Raw genomic sequence first — 15,399 nt, 5'->3', positions numbered from 1 at the left:
TTATTAAAGGGTCTGGATACTTCTGTAAATGTGATTTAAGTTTTTTATTAATACATTTGCATTTTCATTACGGGGTAGTGTGTGTATTTATTAGGTATAAAAGTAACAAAATGTGAAAAGTCAAGGGGTCTGTATGCACTGTAATATGAATTGTAACTCAGTAAAATCTTTTTAAATTGTTTTAAAATTGTTCAGTGTAAAACAAGAAATAAGTTAAGTAGTAATATGGTATAGTGGCTGACTTTGTAGATATTCAAGTAAATAATACTAACTTTTATGCCTCCCAAAAAATTATCTATGAATGAACGTCACTTATTGCACACAGCTCCCCTGCCAGGCAGTGTTGCTGCGTGAGGTGGCATATAGGATTCGTATTTCTTTGTGCAATTAGCTGCCATGAAACAAAACCACAGAAATACTTTGTAAAGAGATACTGCAGCATTTTTCTAACTCACATGTGCTCATACTTGACTTTTTACTATTTTTATTCACAAATGTAATGCTCGCACTGTAGAGCCTTGCAAATTGACAACCCGCCTACGTGGCTGGTGAAATAGGCATTCTTACCCGCCAATACCTAAATTGACCCGCATTTGGCAGGTGTTCATTTTATTCCCCATTACTGATGCATGCTTAATTTGGATCGGTTTGGGCACCCAGGACGGATGCTTATCGGGACGGATGCTTATCTGTGAATCTTACCATCCTTTACGTTTGGCTTAGGTCACAACCTTGAAGCAACATCAGTTGTCCCGTTCTAAAAACTTAGAAAGTGTTTCAAACAGCAGGAACATGTTGAAGAAGTACATAGAAAGCTGTCTACATGTACAGTCGTGGCCAAAAGTTGAGAATGACACAAATATTAATTTTCACAAAGTCTGCTGCCTCAGTGTCTTTAGATATTTTTGTCAGATGTTACTATGGAATATTGAAGTATAATTAAAAGCATTTCATAAGTGTCAAAAGCTTTTATTGACAATTACATGAAGTTGATGCAAAGAGTCAATATTTGACCCTTCTTTTTCCAAGACCTCTGCAATCTGCCTTGGAATGCTGTCAATTAACTTCTGGGCCACATCCTGACTGATGGCAGCCCATTCTTGCATAATCAATGCTTGGAGTTTGTGGGTTTTTGTTTGTCCACCCACCTCTTGAGGATTGACCACAAGTTCTCAATGGGATTACGGTCTGGGGAGTTTCCTGGCCATGGACCCAAAATATCGATGTTTTGTTCCCAGAGGAACTTAATTATCACCTTTGCCTTATGGCAAGGTGCCATGCTGGAAAAGGCATTGATCGTCACCAAACTGTTCCTGGATGGTTGGGAGAAATTGCTCTGTTAGGATGTGTTGGTACCATTCTTTATTCATGGCTGTGTTCTTAGGCAAAATTGTGAGTGAGCCCACTCCCTTGGGTGAGAAGCAAACCCACACATGAATGGTCTCAGGATGCTTTACTGTTGGCATGACAAGACTGATGGCTTTTTTCCGGATGCCCCAAACAATCAGAAAGGGGATTCAGAGAAAATGACTTTACCCCAGTCCTCAGCAGTCCAATCCCTGTACCTTTTGCAGAATATCAGTCTGTCCCTGATGTTTTTCCTGGAGAGAAGTGGCTTCTTTATTGCCCTTCTTGACACCAGGCCATCCTCAAAGTCTTCGCCTCACTGTGCATGCAGATGCACTCACACCTGCCTGCTGCCATTCCTGAGCAAGCTCTGTACTGGTGGTGCCCRGATCCCACAGCTGAATCAACTTTAGGAGACGGTCCTGGCGCTTGCTGGACTTTCTTGGGCGCCGTGAAGCCTTCTTCACAACAATTGAACTGCTCTCTTTGAAGTTCTTGATGATCCAATAAATGGTTGATTGAGGTGCAATCTTACTGGCAGTAATATCCTTGCCTGTGAAGCCCTTTTTATGCAAAGCAATGATGACGGCACGTGTTTCCTTCCAGGTAACCATGGTTGACAGAGTAAGAACAATGATTCCAAGCACCACCCTCCTTTTGAAGCTTCCAGTGTGTTATTCGAACTCAATCAGCATGACAGAGTGATCTCCAGCCTTGTCCTCGTCAACACTCACACCTGTGTTAACGAGAGAATCACTGACATGATGTCAGCTGGTCCTTGTGTGGCAGGGCTGAAATGCAGTGGAAATGTTTTTTTGGGGGGATTCAGTTCATTTGCATGGCAAAGAGGGACTTTGCAATTAATTGCAATTCAGCTGATCACTCTTCATAACATTCTGGAGTATATGCAAATTGCCATCATACAAACTGAGGCAGCAAACTTTGTGAAAATMTYTATTTGTGTCATTCTCAAAACTTTTGGCCATGACTGTATTGAGTCAACCACTAATTCAAGTCCTTGAGTAACAGGGTCTGCAGACCTGCCCATTACGAACACACGAGATTCAACCAATAAAGGTCTTGTGTTTGAATACTGAAACCATGCCCACCGCATTAGGGGTTCAACGTGACGTGCAGGGTTTTATTCCAACCCAGCTCTAAAAGTTACTTTTTTGGGCCAGGGTTGGTGGTGACTGCTGATACAGGGGTTTTGAATGACTGGGAAAGCCGTCTCTACAAAAGGCCTACATTGACACAATGTTTTCGTGTCATCTGCTTTGGTGGTGACAGATACAGACCTGGTCTGGGGACGGGCTGCAGGGCTGGTGTCTGGGCCTTCCTGGCAGACGCTCCCTCCTGAAACACAGACAAAAACACAACGGTCAATCTACAGCCTGATGAATGAAACGCCAACCCTACATATTGGCATAGGATAAGCAAGTTCCATTCAACTCGGACTGTCTCCAACATATTTACACTGCATTTGGAAAGTATTCAGACCCCTTGACTTTTTCCATATTTTGTTACGTTACAGCCTTATTCTAAAATGGATTAAATCATTTTTTCCCCTCATTAATCTACACACAATACCCCATAATGACAAAGCAAAAACAGGTTTAGAAATGTTAGCAAATTTAATATCACATTTACATAAGTATTCAGACCCTTTACTCAGTACTTTGTTGAAACACCTTTGGCAGCGATTACAGCCTCGAGGCTACTTGGGTATGATGTTACAAGCTTGGCACACCTGTATTTGGGGAGTTTCTCCCATTGTTCTCTGCAGATCCTCTCAAGCTCTGTCAGGTTGGATGGGGAGCATCGCTGCACAGCTATTTTCAGGTCTCTCCAGAGATGTTAGATCGGGTTCAAGTCCAGGCTCTGGCTGGGCCACTCAAGGACATTCAGAGACTTGTCCCGAAGCCACTCCTGCGTTGTCTTGGCTGTGTGCTTAGGGTTGTTGTCCTGTTGGAAGGTGAACCTTCGCCCCAGTCTGAGGTCCTGAGGACTCTGGAGCAGGTTTTCATCAAGGATCTCTGTACTTTGCTCCGTTCATCTTTCACTTGATCCTGACAAGTCTCCCAGTCCCTGCCGCTGAAAAACATCCCCACAGCATGATGCTGCCACCACCATGCTTCACCGTAGGGATGGTGCCAGGTTTCCTCCAGACGTGACGCTTGGCATTCAGGCCAAAGAGTTCAATCTTGGTTTCATCAGACCAGAGAATCTGGTTTGTCATGGTCTYAGAGTCCTTCAGGTGCCTTTTGGCAAACTCCAAGTGAGCTGTCATGGAAGCCTCTCAGTAAAAAGCACGTCTGGCCACCCTACCATAAAGGCCTGATTGGTAGAGTGCTGCAGAGATGGTTGTCCTTCTAGAAGGTTCTCCCATCTCCACAGAGGAACTCTGTCAGAGTGACCATCGGGTTCTTGGTGACCTCCCTGACCAAGGCTCTTCTCCCCCGATTGCTTAGCTTGGCCGGGTGGTCAGCTCTAGGAAGAGTCTTGGRGGTTCCCAACTTCTTCCATTTAAGAATGATGGAGGCCACTGTTTTCTTGGGGACCTGCTGCAGAAATGTTTTGGTAGCCTTCCCCAGATCTGTGCCTCAACAAACTCCTGTTTTGGAGCTCTACGGACAATCCCTTCGACCTCATGGCTTGGTTTTTTCTCTGACATGTACTGTCAATTGTTGGACATTATATAGACAGTTGTGTCTGCCTTTCCAAATCATGTTTAATCTATTTAAATTTACCATAGGTGGACTCCAATCAAGTTGTAGAAACATCTCAAGTATGATCAATGGAAACAGGATGCACCTGAGCTCAATTTCAAGTCTCATAGCAAAGGGTCTGAATACTTAAGATATCGGTTTATCCTTTTTACTAAATTTGCAAACATCTCTAAAACCTATTTTCGCTTTGTCATCATGGGTTATTGTGTGTAGACTTAGAATAAGGCTGTAACGTAACAAAATGTTGAACAAGAGAAGGGATCTGAATACTTTCCGAATGCACTGTATATATTGTCCATATCAAGAGCCTCAGTGTTGTGTATGATGACTGTTGCTCCCTCAGGCCGATTCCCCTTGGAAGGGGTGTGCGTCTAGTCTGATGGGAGTGCATCAAGGGTCACACCCTCTCTAAGGTCTAGGTAATTCATCATCTAATGACAGTCCCAGAGCTCTGCTTCAAAGAAGAGCTGTTAAAACATCTACATATACAGGGGGTTGTTTCTAATTGTCGATCCTGTCAGAGCTCTCAATACTGTCGATCCGGCCAGAGCCTGGGACTCAAACCAGTGATTGTATCACTAACCCAGACCCAATATTCCCTCTAAGTTGCACGCATTAGAAATAAGCCTGCGATTGAACTTCACTCAAAGGGGGAGGGGGGGGTGTTAACACTCAATGCTTCTCTTCACAGTGGGCAATTGTGATGAAAATCAACATGAGCAACTTTTAATGCAACATACCGAAACAAAACAAACTATGCAAGACTTATTAGTATGCAAAACTATGCACGTGATTTTGTTGTAGGCAGAACGCATCGGAGTCTGATTCTATTGCATTGACACGTAGGACTGTTGTATTTTGAGACAAGCTTCACTAATCTACGTAGCCAATACGGCAGATGGTAGCATAATTGATCTGATTCTCTGTAATAATGGTATGGGGAATAATAATGCATTTTATTTTGTAAAGTGGTTTCTTGTATCAAACATTTCTAGTCACCTTCTTGTCTGAAGGTCAAGTGGATAAACATTTTAACGTCAAGCCCTGCATGTTTTTTCCCCAAAAGTCTCATGGAATGTAGGCCTACATCTTACACCACACATTGGCTGCTATTGTAGGCTGCATGATAGAACAGCCATTTCCATGTTCAAATGTTATGGGATGCATTTTGTTTTTGATGGTAGGCCACTCTGGTAGGTCTACATTATGATCATCCACAGAAGCCTATTTGACCACTGCCTGAAACTTAAAGCAGGTACAGCCTCAGTGTTCACAGTGAACACATGCTGGAAGTTCCACAGAATTTTCACAAAGTTCAAGTTTGCACTCAGCAGACCTGAAATTTGCTCAGTACAGAAAAAAAAGGAACCATTTTCCAGAACCTCAATGGCATACACATTATTTAGAAATGTGATGAAGTTGCCTCTAGACGCTGATCTTGGGTCAGTTTGGCCTAGGGGAAACTCCACCCTGAAGCASTTCCTGAAATACTGGCAATGTTGCTTTGACACATTGGTCCCTGTTGGATTTCCACTAGTAGGTTGAATTTAGTCTCTTATTTTATCTGAGATGTATGGCACACGGTCCACAGAACGTCATAAAGAGTCACCWGTTGACCCAGTGTTTCCCATAGATTATTTTCCAACACAGATAGGTGGCAGATTGAATGGTAGGGAAAACTGCTGTGACCAGAGCCATCTGTTCGTAGTTATATAGATATGTTTTCATATCATTTTACTCAGAACTCATAATGCGTCGGCTTCCTGCAGATTTGTCAGTTAACTCCATGGGCAGCAGCACAGACTTGTGAGTTGTCGATGACAGATATGATTCAATAGTTCAGGGCAGAGTCAAGAAAATGCAATGAAACTCCCGGGCCCATGGGCTGTTTTTTATTATTATTGCGGTACATTAAAGTTCTCATGCAATAAATTATGCAAGCCTGTTTTGTATTGTCAAAATAATGAACTGTGAATATTTTATCTGATTAATTTAGCTGTCCAGATAGCACACATCGTCCACCAATAAAGGAGCGAGGAGTTAGAGGGGCGGTTTAATACACATTTTTATCCATCTAGTCCAAGGGAGAATTTCAATTGAAAATTCCTCGCGTTCTCTCCAAAATCCATTGGAGGAGGTCAGAGTGGAGGGACGTGTGACTTTGTCATCCAATGGGGTTTGAGGAGGAGAAAGGATGCGAGGAGTATTCACTTGAGATTCTCCAAGTACGTGGAAAATATAAGTAACCATTTCTATGTAGGCCTGTACTTCTTTGGTGCCAATTCTTAATGACATTGGTCACCCTAACTCTCAAAATCAGTCAATAGTCCTCCAGTCCAGTCAAAAAGTAAATAAACCTCAATGTATGGGGCTTCTGCCCCTGCAAAGGTTTTTGGTCTATCCCTCTAGAGCTCTTGTCCCTTAATCTCCCTCACATCTAGTTGCTTTCCCACTGTCTTCTCTTTCCTATTCATGATCTACTGGCCTCAGACAGATTAGTGAATCAGCAGCTTTGCTGGGATAGTCTGTGGAAGTCAAGCTGCTTAACTACATCAACACTGGCCTGACTGGAATGCCAGTCATAGGCCTGCACAACAAGCCACAGAAGAGCCATGCTCTCTACGAGAAATGTAAAGGGATACTTTATTTTTTTTCGGTACATTTAAAAAATTGTAATGATCCGAACCAGGGCCTAAAAATTACCTTTTTGGTCCCCCAGCCACTGTGGCAGGTAGATAAAAATCTACCAGTCACTCATTTATTTACCAGACAAAATATTTTTCATATTTACATAACATTTGTTATCAAACCAATAAATAGCGACACGGGACTAGTTTAAAATGGCCCGTATATAAAATGCGCGTGAATCCCGATTAAAAAGAAAAAAAAGGCACATCCAGTAAAAATGGGTKATATTTTTTTAACCATTTAGGCTAGAGACAAAACATTTTTCTTTGCTGTAAGCATGCCGGTCACGAAGTCCTGCTTTATGTTCCCTCGCTGACACTGCAGCTGAGGCTGCATGACAGTGAACTTTCAAAGTCTACTCAGACTAGTTGGTACTCTTGGTTATAACAAGTGATAAAATGATACAATGTATCAACATTTCTCGCTTTGGGCACTGCTCCAATGTAACAAATGTACAAATCTAACAGAAGACTGACTCATCAGGGTCTGCATCCCCGCTCGCCATCACGGCTAAATTATATATTTCTAAAACTGACGGAGGAATAGACGCGCGTGAAGAGAGGACAGAGAAAAGCATGTAAGGGCATGTAGGGTATGCAGCTGGCTGATTACAGCTGCCACACATGATATGTGCATGAAAGTGAAGTGGATATTGGACCTGTGCACAAGAGACTAGTGGCTGTTGCTTATTAAATTCAACTGAACTTAAACAAAATGGACTTTATAAACATTTTATAACAGGGCCAGCAGATTCTTTAGACTGGTAGGACTGAAAAAGTCGGTAGTATATAAGACACGGTACTACGGTATTCTAAAATGTTGGTATCATAAGTATCATGGCGTTTTGGTACCGTGACATTACAGTGGTACCGGTACACCGTGCAACACTAAAATCTGGTATCGTGAAAACAGTAGCATACTGTCAACCAAGCCTGCAACTATCCATTAGACCATATAGAGAAAACAGCCCTGCCCCCCTCAGTAGCCACCTCCAGCTAGAGCAGATGTGACAGAGCGATAGCACAGCAAGAGAGATAGGGAGCGCGGGAGGTTGATAGAGGGGAAGCGTGTGGGGGCAGTAGAGACATAAGCGACGCTGAGAGAGCACCGTGGATGGAGAGAATGTAGCTCCGGTGCTCTACACACACACAGGCACCAAGAGCCAGTGTGCCCGAGTGAATTTGACAATGAGTCATATTTCAAACCAAGGGAGGGATCGCTCTGCGCGTGTGGGTGCGCTCGCAGCAAGAGGCATTGAAAAACATGGCAGAGAAGGAACGACACCGTCCAAAGCTGGATCCATAGAAGCAGTCACACCGTGATTGGGCCACCCCACACAGTGAGAGAAAAGCAGCGATAAAACGGTAACCGTGAGATGGAGCTGAGAGCCGAGCCAAGGTCTGTGGTGGACAGGAAGAAATAGATAAACCATTGAAGCTGGCAGCAGCACTGGGCAGTCATGGGTAGGTTGTTGTGCCCTAGTAGATGAGAGATGAGGGGAGCAAGCCCTCCATCCTGCCCTGAAACGACTTGCACTGGGGAACAGGTATGTCTTCTGGTCCGGCGTGCTCAATTACAGCTCAAAAACACGCACATGCTCTTACAAGAGCGTATTGGTAATAAAAGCTGCCATGTACAAAATTATGCACAGGTGCTTGCTGTTAGAAAGGAATATATAGCTTTGGGAGCTCGTTTTTGTTTAGAACCTGAGAACACATTGGGGTGTGTGTGTGTTTAATGTTTCTTTGCATTCCAGAGGATGCCAACATGGGGGATTTGGCTTTTCAGCACCTTTTGTGTGCTCTCACAAACAATCCTTTGTCTTGGGGGGTATTTTAAGAGAGCAGCATGTAATCCAGTCGAATGTGAGAGCCCACACCACTCCAGGGGACTAGTTGCCCAAAAATGTGAAAACAGTGCAGTGCTTTCACAGCAATCTAAATTAAACATACTTTTTCAGTTAGCTTGGGTTGCTGTGCCAAATGTGCCCACTTCTTGCTTACACCTTATCCAAGTATCAATTCCTCCAATTGTTTAAAGGAGCAATTGAGGACATAAAAGATCTTCATAGTTAACTTATTTAGTCCACCCATATATTAGATAGTAACCTTAATCATGCACAGGGGCGGTTTCTTACAAGGAAAGGCACAAATAGCCCTCAATTTAAGAGAGAAGATTTTCTCAGGATCTTCTCAGGATCTTCAACAGGATGTTGGTTTCCTCTTCATAACACATCTAAAAGTGAGGGTTTAAAAAACTGATACACATGTAAATACAAGTATAATAATAGATCCAGTGGCATGTCATTAACAGAGTAATTCGGTTGATTTTCTCTCAAAAGTAACTGGCTCCAGTTAGACTTGCATGACTCACATGCAAAGCGACATTATTAGTAGTCCTTTTTTAATGTAAATTGTAACACATACAGTACCAGTCAAAAGTTGACACAGCTACTTATTCAAGGGTTTTTCTTTATTTGTATTATTTTCTACATATTAGAATAATAGTGAAGACATCAAAACTATGAAATAACACATGGAATCATGTAGTAACCAAAATATATATTTATATTTGAGATTCTTCAAATAGCCACCCTTTACCTTGATGACAGCTTTGCACACTCTTGGCATTCTCTCAACAAGCTTTTTGGAATGCTTTTTCCAACAGTGTTGGTGTTGCCAGATATGCGGAGCACTTGTTGGCTGCTTTTCCTTCACACTGCGGTCCAACTCATCCCACACCATCTCAACTGGGTTGAGGTCAGGTGATTGTGGAGACCAGGTCATTTGATGCTGTACTCCATCACTCTCCTTCTTGGTCAAATAGCTCTTACACAGCCTGGAGGTGTGTTGGGTCATTGTCTTGTTGAAAAACAAATGATAGTGGGACTAAGCATAAACCAGATGGGATAGCATATTGCTGCGTGTGTGCAAATCTGTCATCAAGGCAAAGGGTAGCTACTTTGAAGAACCTAAAATATATTTTTATTCGTGTAACACTTTTTTGGTTACTACATGATTCCATGTGTTATTTCATAGTTTTGATCTATTTTAATATTATTCTACAATGTAGAAAATAAAGAAAAACCTTGGAATGAGTAGTTGGGTCCTACGTAGCGAAATTTGAAAGTGTTCTTTTATTTTTCATTGGATAAAAGTAGAGACTCAGAGCTAGACAATGGTATACAGTGCCTTCGGAAAGTATTCAGACCCCTTGACTTTTTCCACTTCAGCTTACAGCTTTATTCAAAAATTTTCAAAGTGTTTTTCCCCCCCGCATCAATCTACACCCAATACCCCATAATGACAAAGCAAAAACTGGTTTGTATCCAGACACTTTAGTCAGTACTTTGTTGAAGAACCTTTGGCAGCGAATACAGCCTCGAGTCTTCTTGGGTATGACGCTACAAGCTTTGCACATTTGTATTTGGGGAGTTTCTCCCATTCTTCTCTGGAGATCCTCTCATGCTCTGTCAGGTTGGATGTAGAGCGTTGCTGCACATCTATTTTCAGGTCTCTCCAGATGTTCGATCAGGTTCAAGTCTGGGCTCTGGCTGGGCCACTCAAGGACATTCTTAGACTTGTGCTTAGGGTCGTTGTCCTGTTGGAAGGTGAAACTTTGCCCCAGTCTGAGGTTATCAAGGATCTCTCTGTACTTTGCGCCGTTCATCTTTGCCTTGATCCTGACAAGTCTCCCAGTCCCTGCCACTGAAAAACATCCCCYCAGCATGATGCTGCCACCACCATGCTTCATCGTAGGGATGGTGCCAGCTTTCCTCCAGACGTGACGCTTGGCATTTAGGCCAAGGATTTTAATCTTTGTGTCATCAGACCAGAGAATCTTGTTTCTTATGGTCTGAGAGTCTTTAGGTACCTTTTGGCAAACTCCAAGCGGCTGTCACGTGTCTTTTACAGAGGAGTGGCATCCGTCTGGCCACTCTACCATAAAGGCCTAATTGGTGGAGCGCTGCAGAGATAGTTGTCCTTCTGGAAGAATCTGCCATCTCCACAGAGGAACTCTAGAGCTCTGTCAAAGTGACCATCGGGTTCTTGGTCACCTCCCTGACTAAGGCCCTTCTCCCCCGATTGCTCAGTTTGGCCCGGACGGCCAGCTCTAGGAAGAGTCTTGGTGGTTCCAAACGTCTTCCATATAAGAATGGAGGCCGCTGTGTTCTTGGGGACCTTCAAAGCTGCAGAATTTCTTTGGGAAACAATCCCGTCTCAGAGCTCTATGGACAATTCCTTCGACCTCATGGCTTGGTTTTTGCTCTGAAATGCACTGTCAACTGTGGGACCTTATATAGACAGGTGTGTGCGCACCTTTCCAAATCATGTCCAATCAATCATGAATTTACCACAGGAGGACTCTAATCAAGTTGCAGAAACATCAAGGATGAGCAATGGAAACAGGATGCACCTGAGCTCATTTACGAGTCTCAAAGCAACAGGTCTGAATACCTAAGTAAATATCTGTTTCTAAAAACCCGTTTCCGCTTCGTCATTATGGGGTATTTTGTGTAGATTGATGAGGAAATTGTTTTATTTAACCCATTTTAGAATAAGGCTTTAACATAAAATGTGGAAAAAGTCAAGGGGTCCGAATACTTTCCAAAGGCACTGTACTATACACCGCAGTTGAGGAACAATGGAAAGTAATTCTGATTTTAAAGTTCATACATTTGTAACCCCACTTTGAGAAAATAATACACCTACTGGAGAGCACTTTTGTCTACACCCATTCAGCATTGTTCACACCCTCTAAAGCCTTAGTCCCACCCATGTCTTTAAGTATTCACGTGAGGCCATGTGCTAAACAGAGTAAGGTTGTGTAGTAAACAACCAAAGACAAAGTGGTCGCAAAAATACATCTTATCTAGCCCTTGGCCTATATTCTAATCCGAATTTGATGCAGGTCATGTTTTTCTTCACATTACCGTGTCTGGTAAAACACACACTATAGGCAAATCTGATCATAATTCTATCCTCCTGATTCCTGCTTTAATTCAAGCAGGAAGCACCAGGGACTCAGTCAATAAAAGAAAGTGGTCAGATGAAGCAGATGCTAAGCTACAGGACTGTTTTGCTAGCACAGACTGGAATGTGTTCCAGAATTCTTCCGATGGCATTGAGGAGTACACCACATCGGTCACTGGCTTCATCAATAAATGCCCTCGATGACGTCGTCCCCACAGTGACTGTACGTATATACCCCAACCAAAAGCCATGGATTACTGTCAACATCCGCTATGAGCTAAAGGGTAGAGCTGCCGCTTTCAAGGAGCGGGACTAACCCGGAAGCTTATAAAAAATCCCGCTAAGCCCTCCGACGAACAGACAAAGCGTCAATACAGGACTGAGATCAAATCGTACTACACCGGCTCCAACGCTCGTCGGATGTGGCAGGGCTTGCAAACTATTAGACTACAAGGGAAGCACAGCCGAGAGCTGCCCTGTGACACGAGCCTACCAGACAAGCTAAATTACTTCTATGCTTGCTTCGAGGCAAGTAACACTGAAACATGCATGAGAGGATCAGCTGCTCCGGACGACTGTGTGATCACGCTCTCCACTGCTCCGGACGACAGTGTGATCACGCTCTCCACAGCCGATGTGAGTAAGATCTTTAAGCAGGTCAACATTCACAAGGTCGCAGGGCCAGACGGATTACCAGGACGTGTACTCCAAGCATGCGCTGACCAACTGGCAAGTGTCTTCATTGACATTTTCAACCTCTCCCTGTCTGAGTCTGTAATACCAACATGTTTCAAGCAGACCACCATATTGTTCTTGGGCACAGGGACTAAGGCAACCTCCCTAAATGACTACCAACCTGTAGCACTCACGTCTGTAGCCATGAAGTGCTTTGAAAGGCCGTTCATGGCTCACAACACCATTATCGTAGAAACCCTAGACCCACTCGAATTTGCATACCGCCCCAACAAAACCACAGATAATGCAATCTTTATTGCACTCCACACTGCCCTTTCCCACCTGAAAAAAAGACCTATGTGAGAATGCTATTCATTGACTACAGCTCAGCGTTCAACACCATATTGCCCTCGAAGCTCATCACTAAGCTAAGGACCCTGGGACTAAACACCTCCCTCTGCAACTGGATCCTGGACTTCCTGACGAGCCGCCCCCAGGTGGTAAGGGTAGGTAACATCTGCCACACTGATCCTCAACACAGGGGCCTCTCAGGGGTGCGTGCGCAGTCCCCTCCTGTACTCCCTGTTCACTCATGACTGCACAGCCAGGCACGACTCCTACACCATCATTAAGTTGGCCGATGACACAACAGTGGTAGGCCTGCTCACCGACAACAACGAGACAGCCTATAAGGAGTGGGTCAGAAACCTGACCATGTGGTGCAAGGACAACAACCTCTCCCTCAACGTGATCAATACAAAAGGAGATGATTGTGGACTACAGGAAAAAGAAAACCGAGCATGCCCCCATTCTCATCAACGAGGAGCAGGTTGAGAGCTTCAAGTTCCCTGGCGTCCACATCACCAACGAACTAACATTGTCCAAGCACACCAAGACAGTCATGGAGGGCACTACTAAACCTATTCCCCCATCAGGAGACTGAAAAGATTTGCCATGGGTCGTCAGATTRTCAAAAGGTTCTACAGCTGCACCAAAGAGCATCCTGGCGGGTTACATCACTGCCTGCTATGGCAACTGCTCGGCCTCCGACCGCAAGGCACTACATCCGACCGCAAGGCACTACAGAGGGTAGTGCGAACAGCCCAGTACATCACTGGGGCCAAGCTTCCTGCCATCCAGGACCTCTGTACCAGGTGGTGTCAGAGGAAGTCCCTAAAAATTGTCAAAGACTCCAGCCACCCTAGTCATAGACTGTTCTCTCTGCTACCGCACTGCAAGCGGTACTGGAGCACCAAGTCTAGGTCCAAGAGGCTTCTAAACAGCTTCTAACCCCAAGCCATAAGACTACTGAACATCTAATCAAATGGCTACCCAGACTATTTGCATTTGGTTTCTAGCTTCCCTGAAAAGTTGCATAACACGGGGGCTGTTCGATGCTAATGCAGAACGCCATAGGATGTTTTTGTGTTGGTTAAGGGCAGTCAGGTCTGGAGAGAACCAAGGCCTATATCTGTTCCTGGTTCTACATTTCTTGAATGGGGCATGCTTAAAAAATAACCAGGCATCCTCCACTGACGGGATGAGATCAATATCCTTCCAGGATACCCCGGCCAGGTTGATTAGAAAGGCCTGCTCGCTGAAGTGTTTCAGGGAGCGTTTGACAGTGATGAGTGGAGGTCGTTGGACCGCAGACCCATTACGGATGCAGGCAATGAGGCAGTGATCGCTGAGATCTTGGTTGAAAACAACAGAGGTGTATTTAGAGGGCAAGTTGGTTAGGATGATATCTATGAGGGTGCCCGTGTTTACGGCTTTGGGGTTGGACCTGGTAGGTTCATTGATAATTTGTGTGAGATTGAGGGGATCAAGCTTAGATTGCAGGATGGCTGGGGTGTTAAGCGTGTTCCAGTTTAGGTCGCCTAGCAGCACGAGCGCTGAAGATAGATGGGGGCAATCAGTTCACATATGGTGTCCAGAGCACAGCTGGGGGCAGAGGYTGGTCTATAGCAGGCGGCAACGGTGAGAGACTTGTTTTTAGAGAGGTGGATTTTTAAAAGTAGAAGTTCAAATTGCTTGGGTACAGACCTGGATAGGACAGAACTCTGCAGGCTATCTTTGCAGTAGATTGCAACACCGCCCCCTTTGGCAGTTCTATCTTGTCTGAAAATGTTGTAGTTAGGAATGGAGATTTCAGAATTTTTGGTGGTCTTCCTAAGCCAGGATTCAGACACGGCTAGAACATCCGGGTTGGCAGTGTGTAAAACAAACTTAGGGAGGAGGCTTCTAATGTTAACATGCATGAAACCAAGGCTATTACGGTTACAGAAGTCATCAAAAGAGAGCGCATGGGGAATAGGAGTGAAGCTAGGCACTGCAGGGCCTGGATTCACCTCTACATCACCAGAGGAACAGAGGAGGAGTATAACACAATATAAATAAACAATAAACACAATAGATCTCGTAAAAGATAATAAGGGGGGAAAAAACTGTTTATTTATATATTTTTTGTATCATCATCTTTGAAATGCAAGAGAAAGGCCATAATGTATTATTCCAGCCCAGCTGTAATTTAGATTGGCCACTAGATGACAGCAATGTGCAAAGTTTTAGACTGATCCAAAGAACCATTGCATTTGTTCAAAATGTATCAAGACCGCCCAAATGTGCCTACTTTGTTTATTAATAACGTTTCATGTTCAAAATTGTGCACTCTCCTCAAACAATAGCATGGTATTATTTCACTGTGATAGCTAGTGTAAATTGGACAGTGCAGTTAGATTAACAATCATTTAAGCTTTCTGCCCAAATCAGATACATCTATGTCCTGGTAAATTTTCTTGTAACTTACAACCTCATGCTAATTGCATTAGCCTATGTTAGCGCAACCGTCCCGTGGAAGGGACACCGATCCCGAAGAAGTTTTAAGAGCTCCAGCACAGAGAAGAGAAAGGAGCCTTGAATAATGAAACCTCAACATGTTGGCTAAAGCAATTGAATTCAGGAATTAATTCAACTGTTTTTAATCT

General features: G+C 43.8%; 2 protein-coding genes across 2 annotated transcripts in view; one reads left to right on the top strand and one right to left on the bottom strand.

Moving 5' to 3' along the window:
* The window catches only part of LOC111957203 (parafibromin), a 65,044-nt gene that overhangs the window by 18,497 nt on the left and 31,148 nt on the right, over nt 1–15,399 (bottom strand). Inside the window, exon 12 of the mRNA XM_023977971.2 lies at nt 2,646–2,703. Within this exon, the coding sequence (XP_023833739.1) occupies nt 2,646–2,703 (58 nt within the window). The remainder of the gene's footprint in view (nt 1–2,645; nt 2,704–15,399) is intronic.
* The window catches only part of LOC111957204 (beta-1,3-galactosyltransferase 2), a 40,083-nt gene that overhangs the window by 19,616 nt on the left and 5,068 nt on the right, over nt 1–15,399 (top strand). The gene's annotated exons all lie outside the window — the stretch shown is intronic.

This window comes from Salvelinus sp. IW2-2015, linkage group LG32, assembly GCF_002910315.2.
Source record: "Salvelinus sp. IW2-2015 linkage group LG32, ASM291031v2, whole genome shotgun sequence".
In the NCBI taxonomy this organism is placed as follows: Eukaryota; Metazoa; Chordata; class Actinopteri; order Salmoniformes; family Salmonidae; genus Salvelinus; species Salvelinus sp. IW2-2015.
Note: the sequence above shows the minus strand (reverse complement) of the source record. Positions and strands in the feature narration are given on the sequence as shown.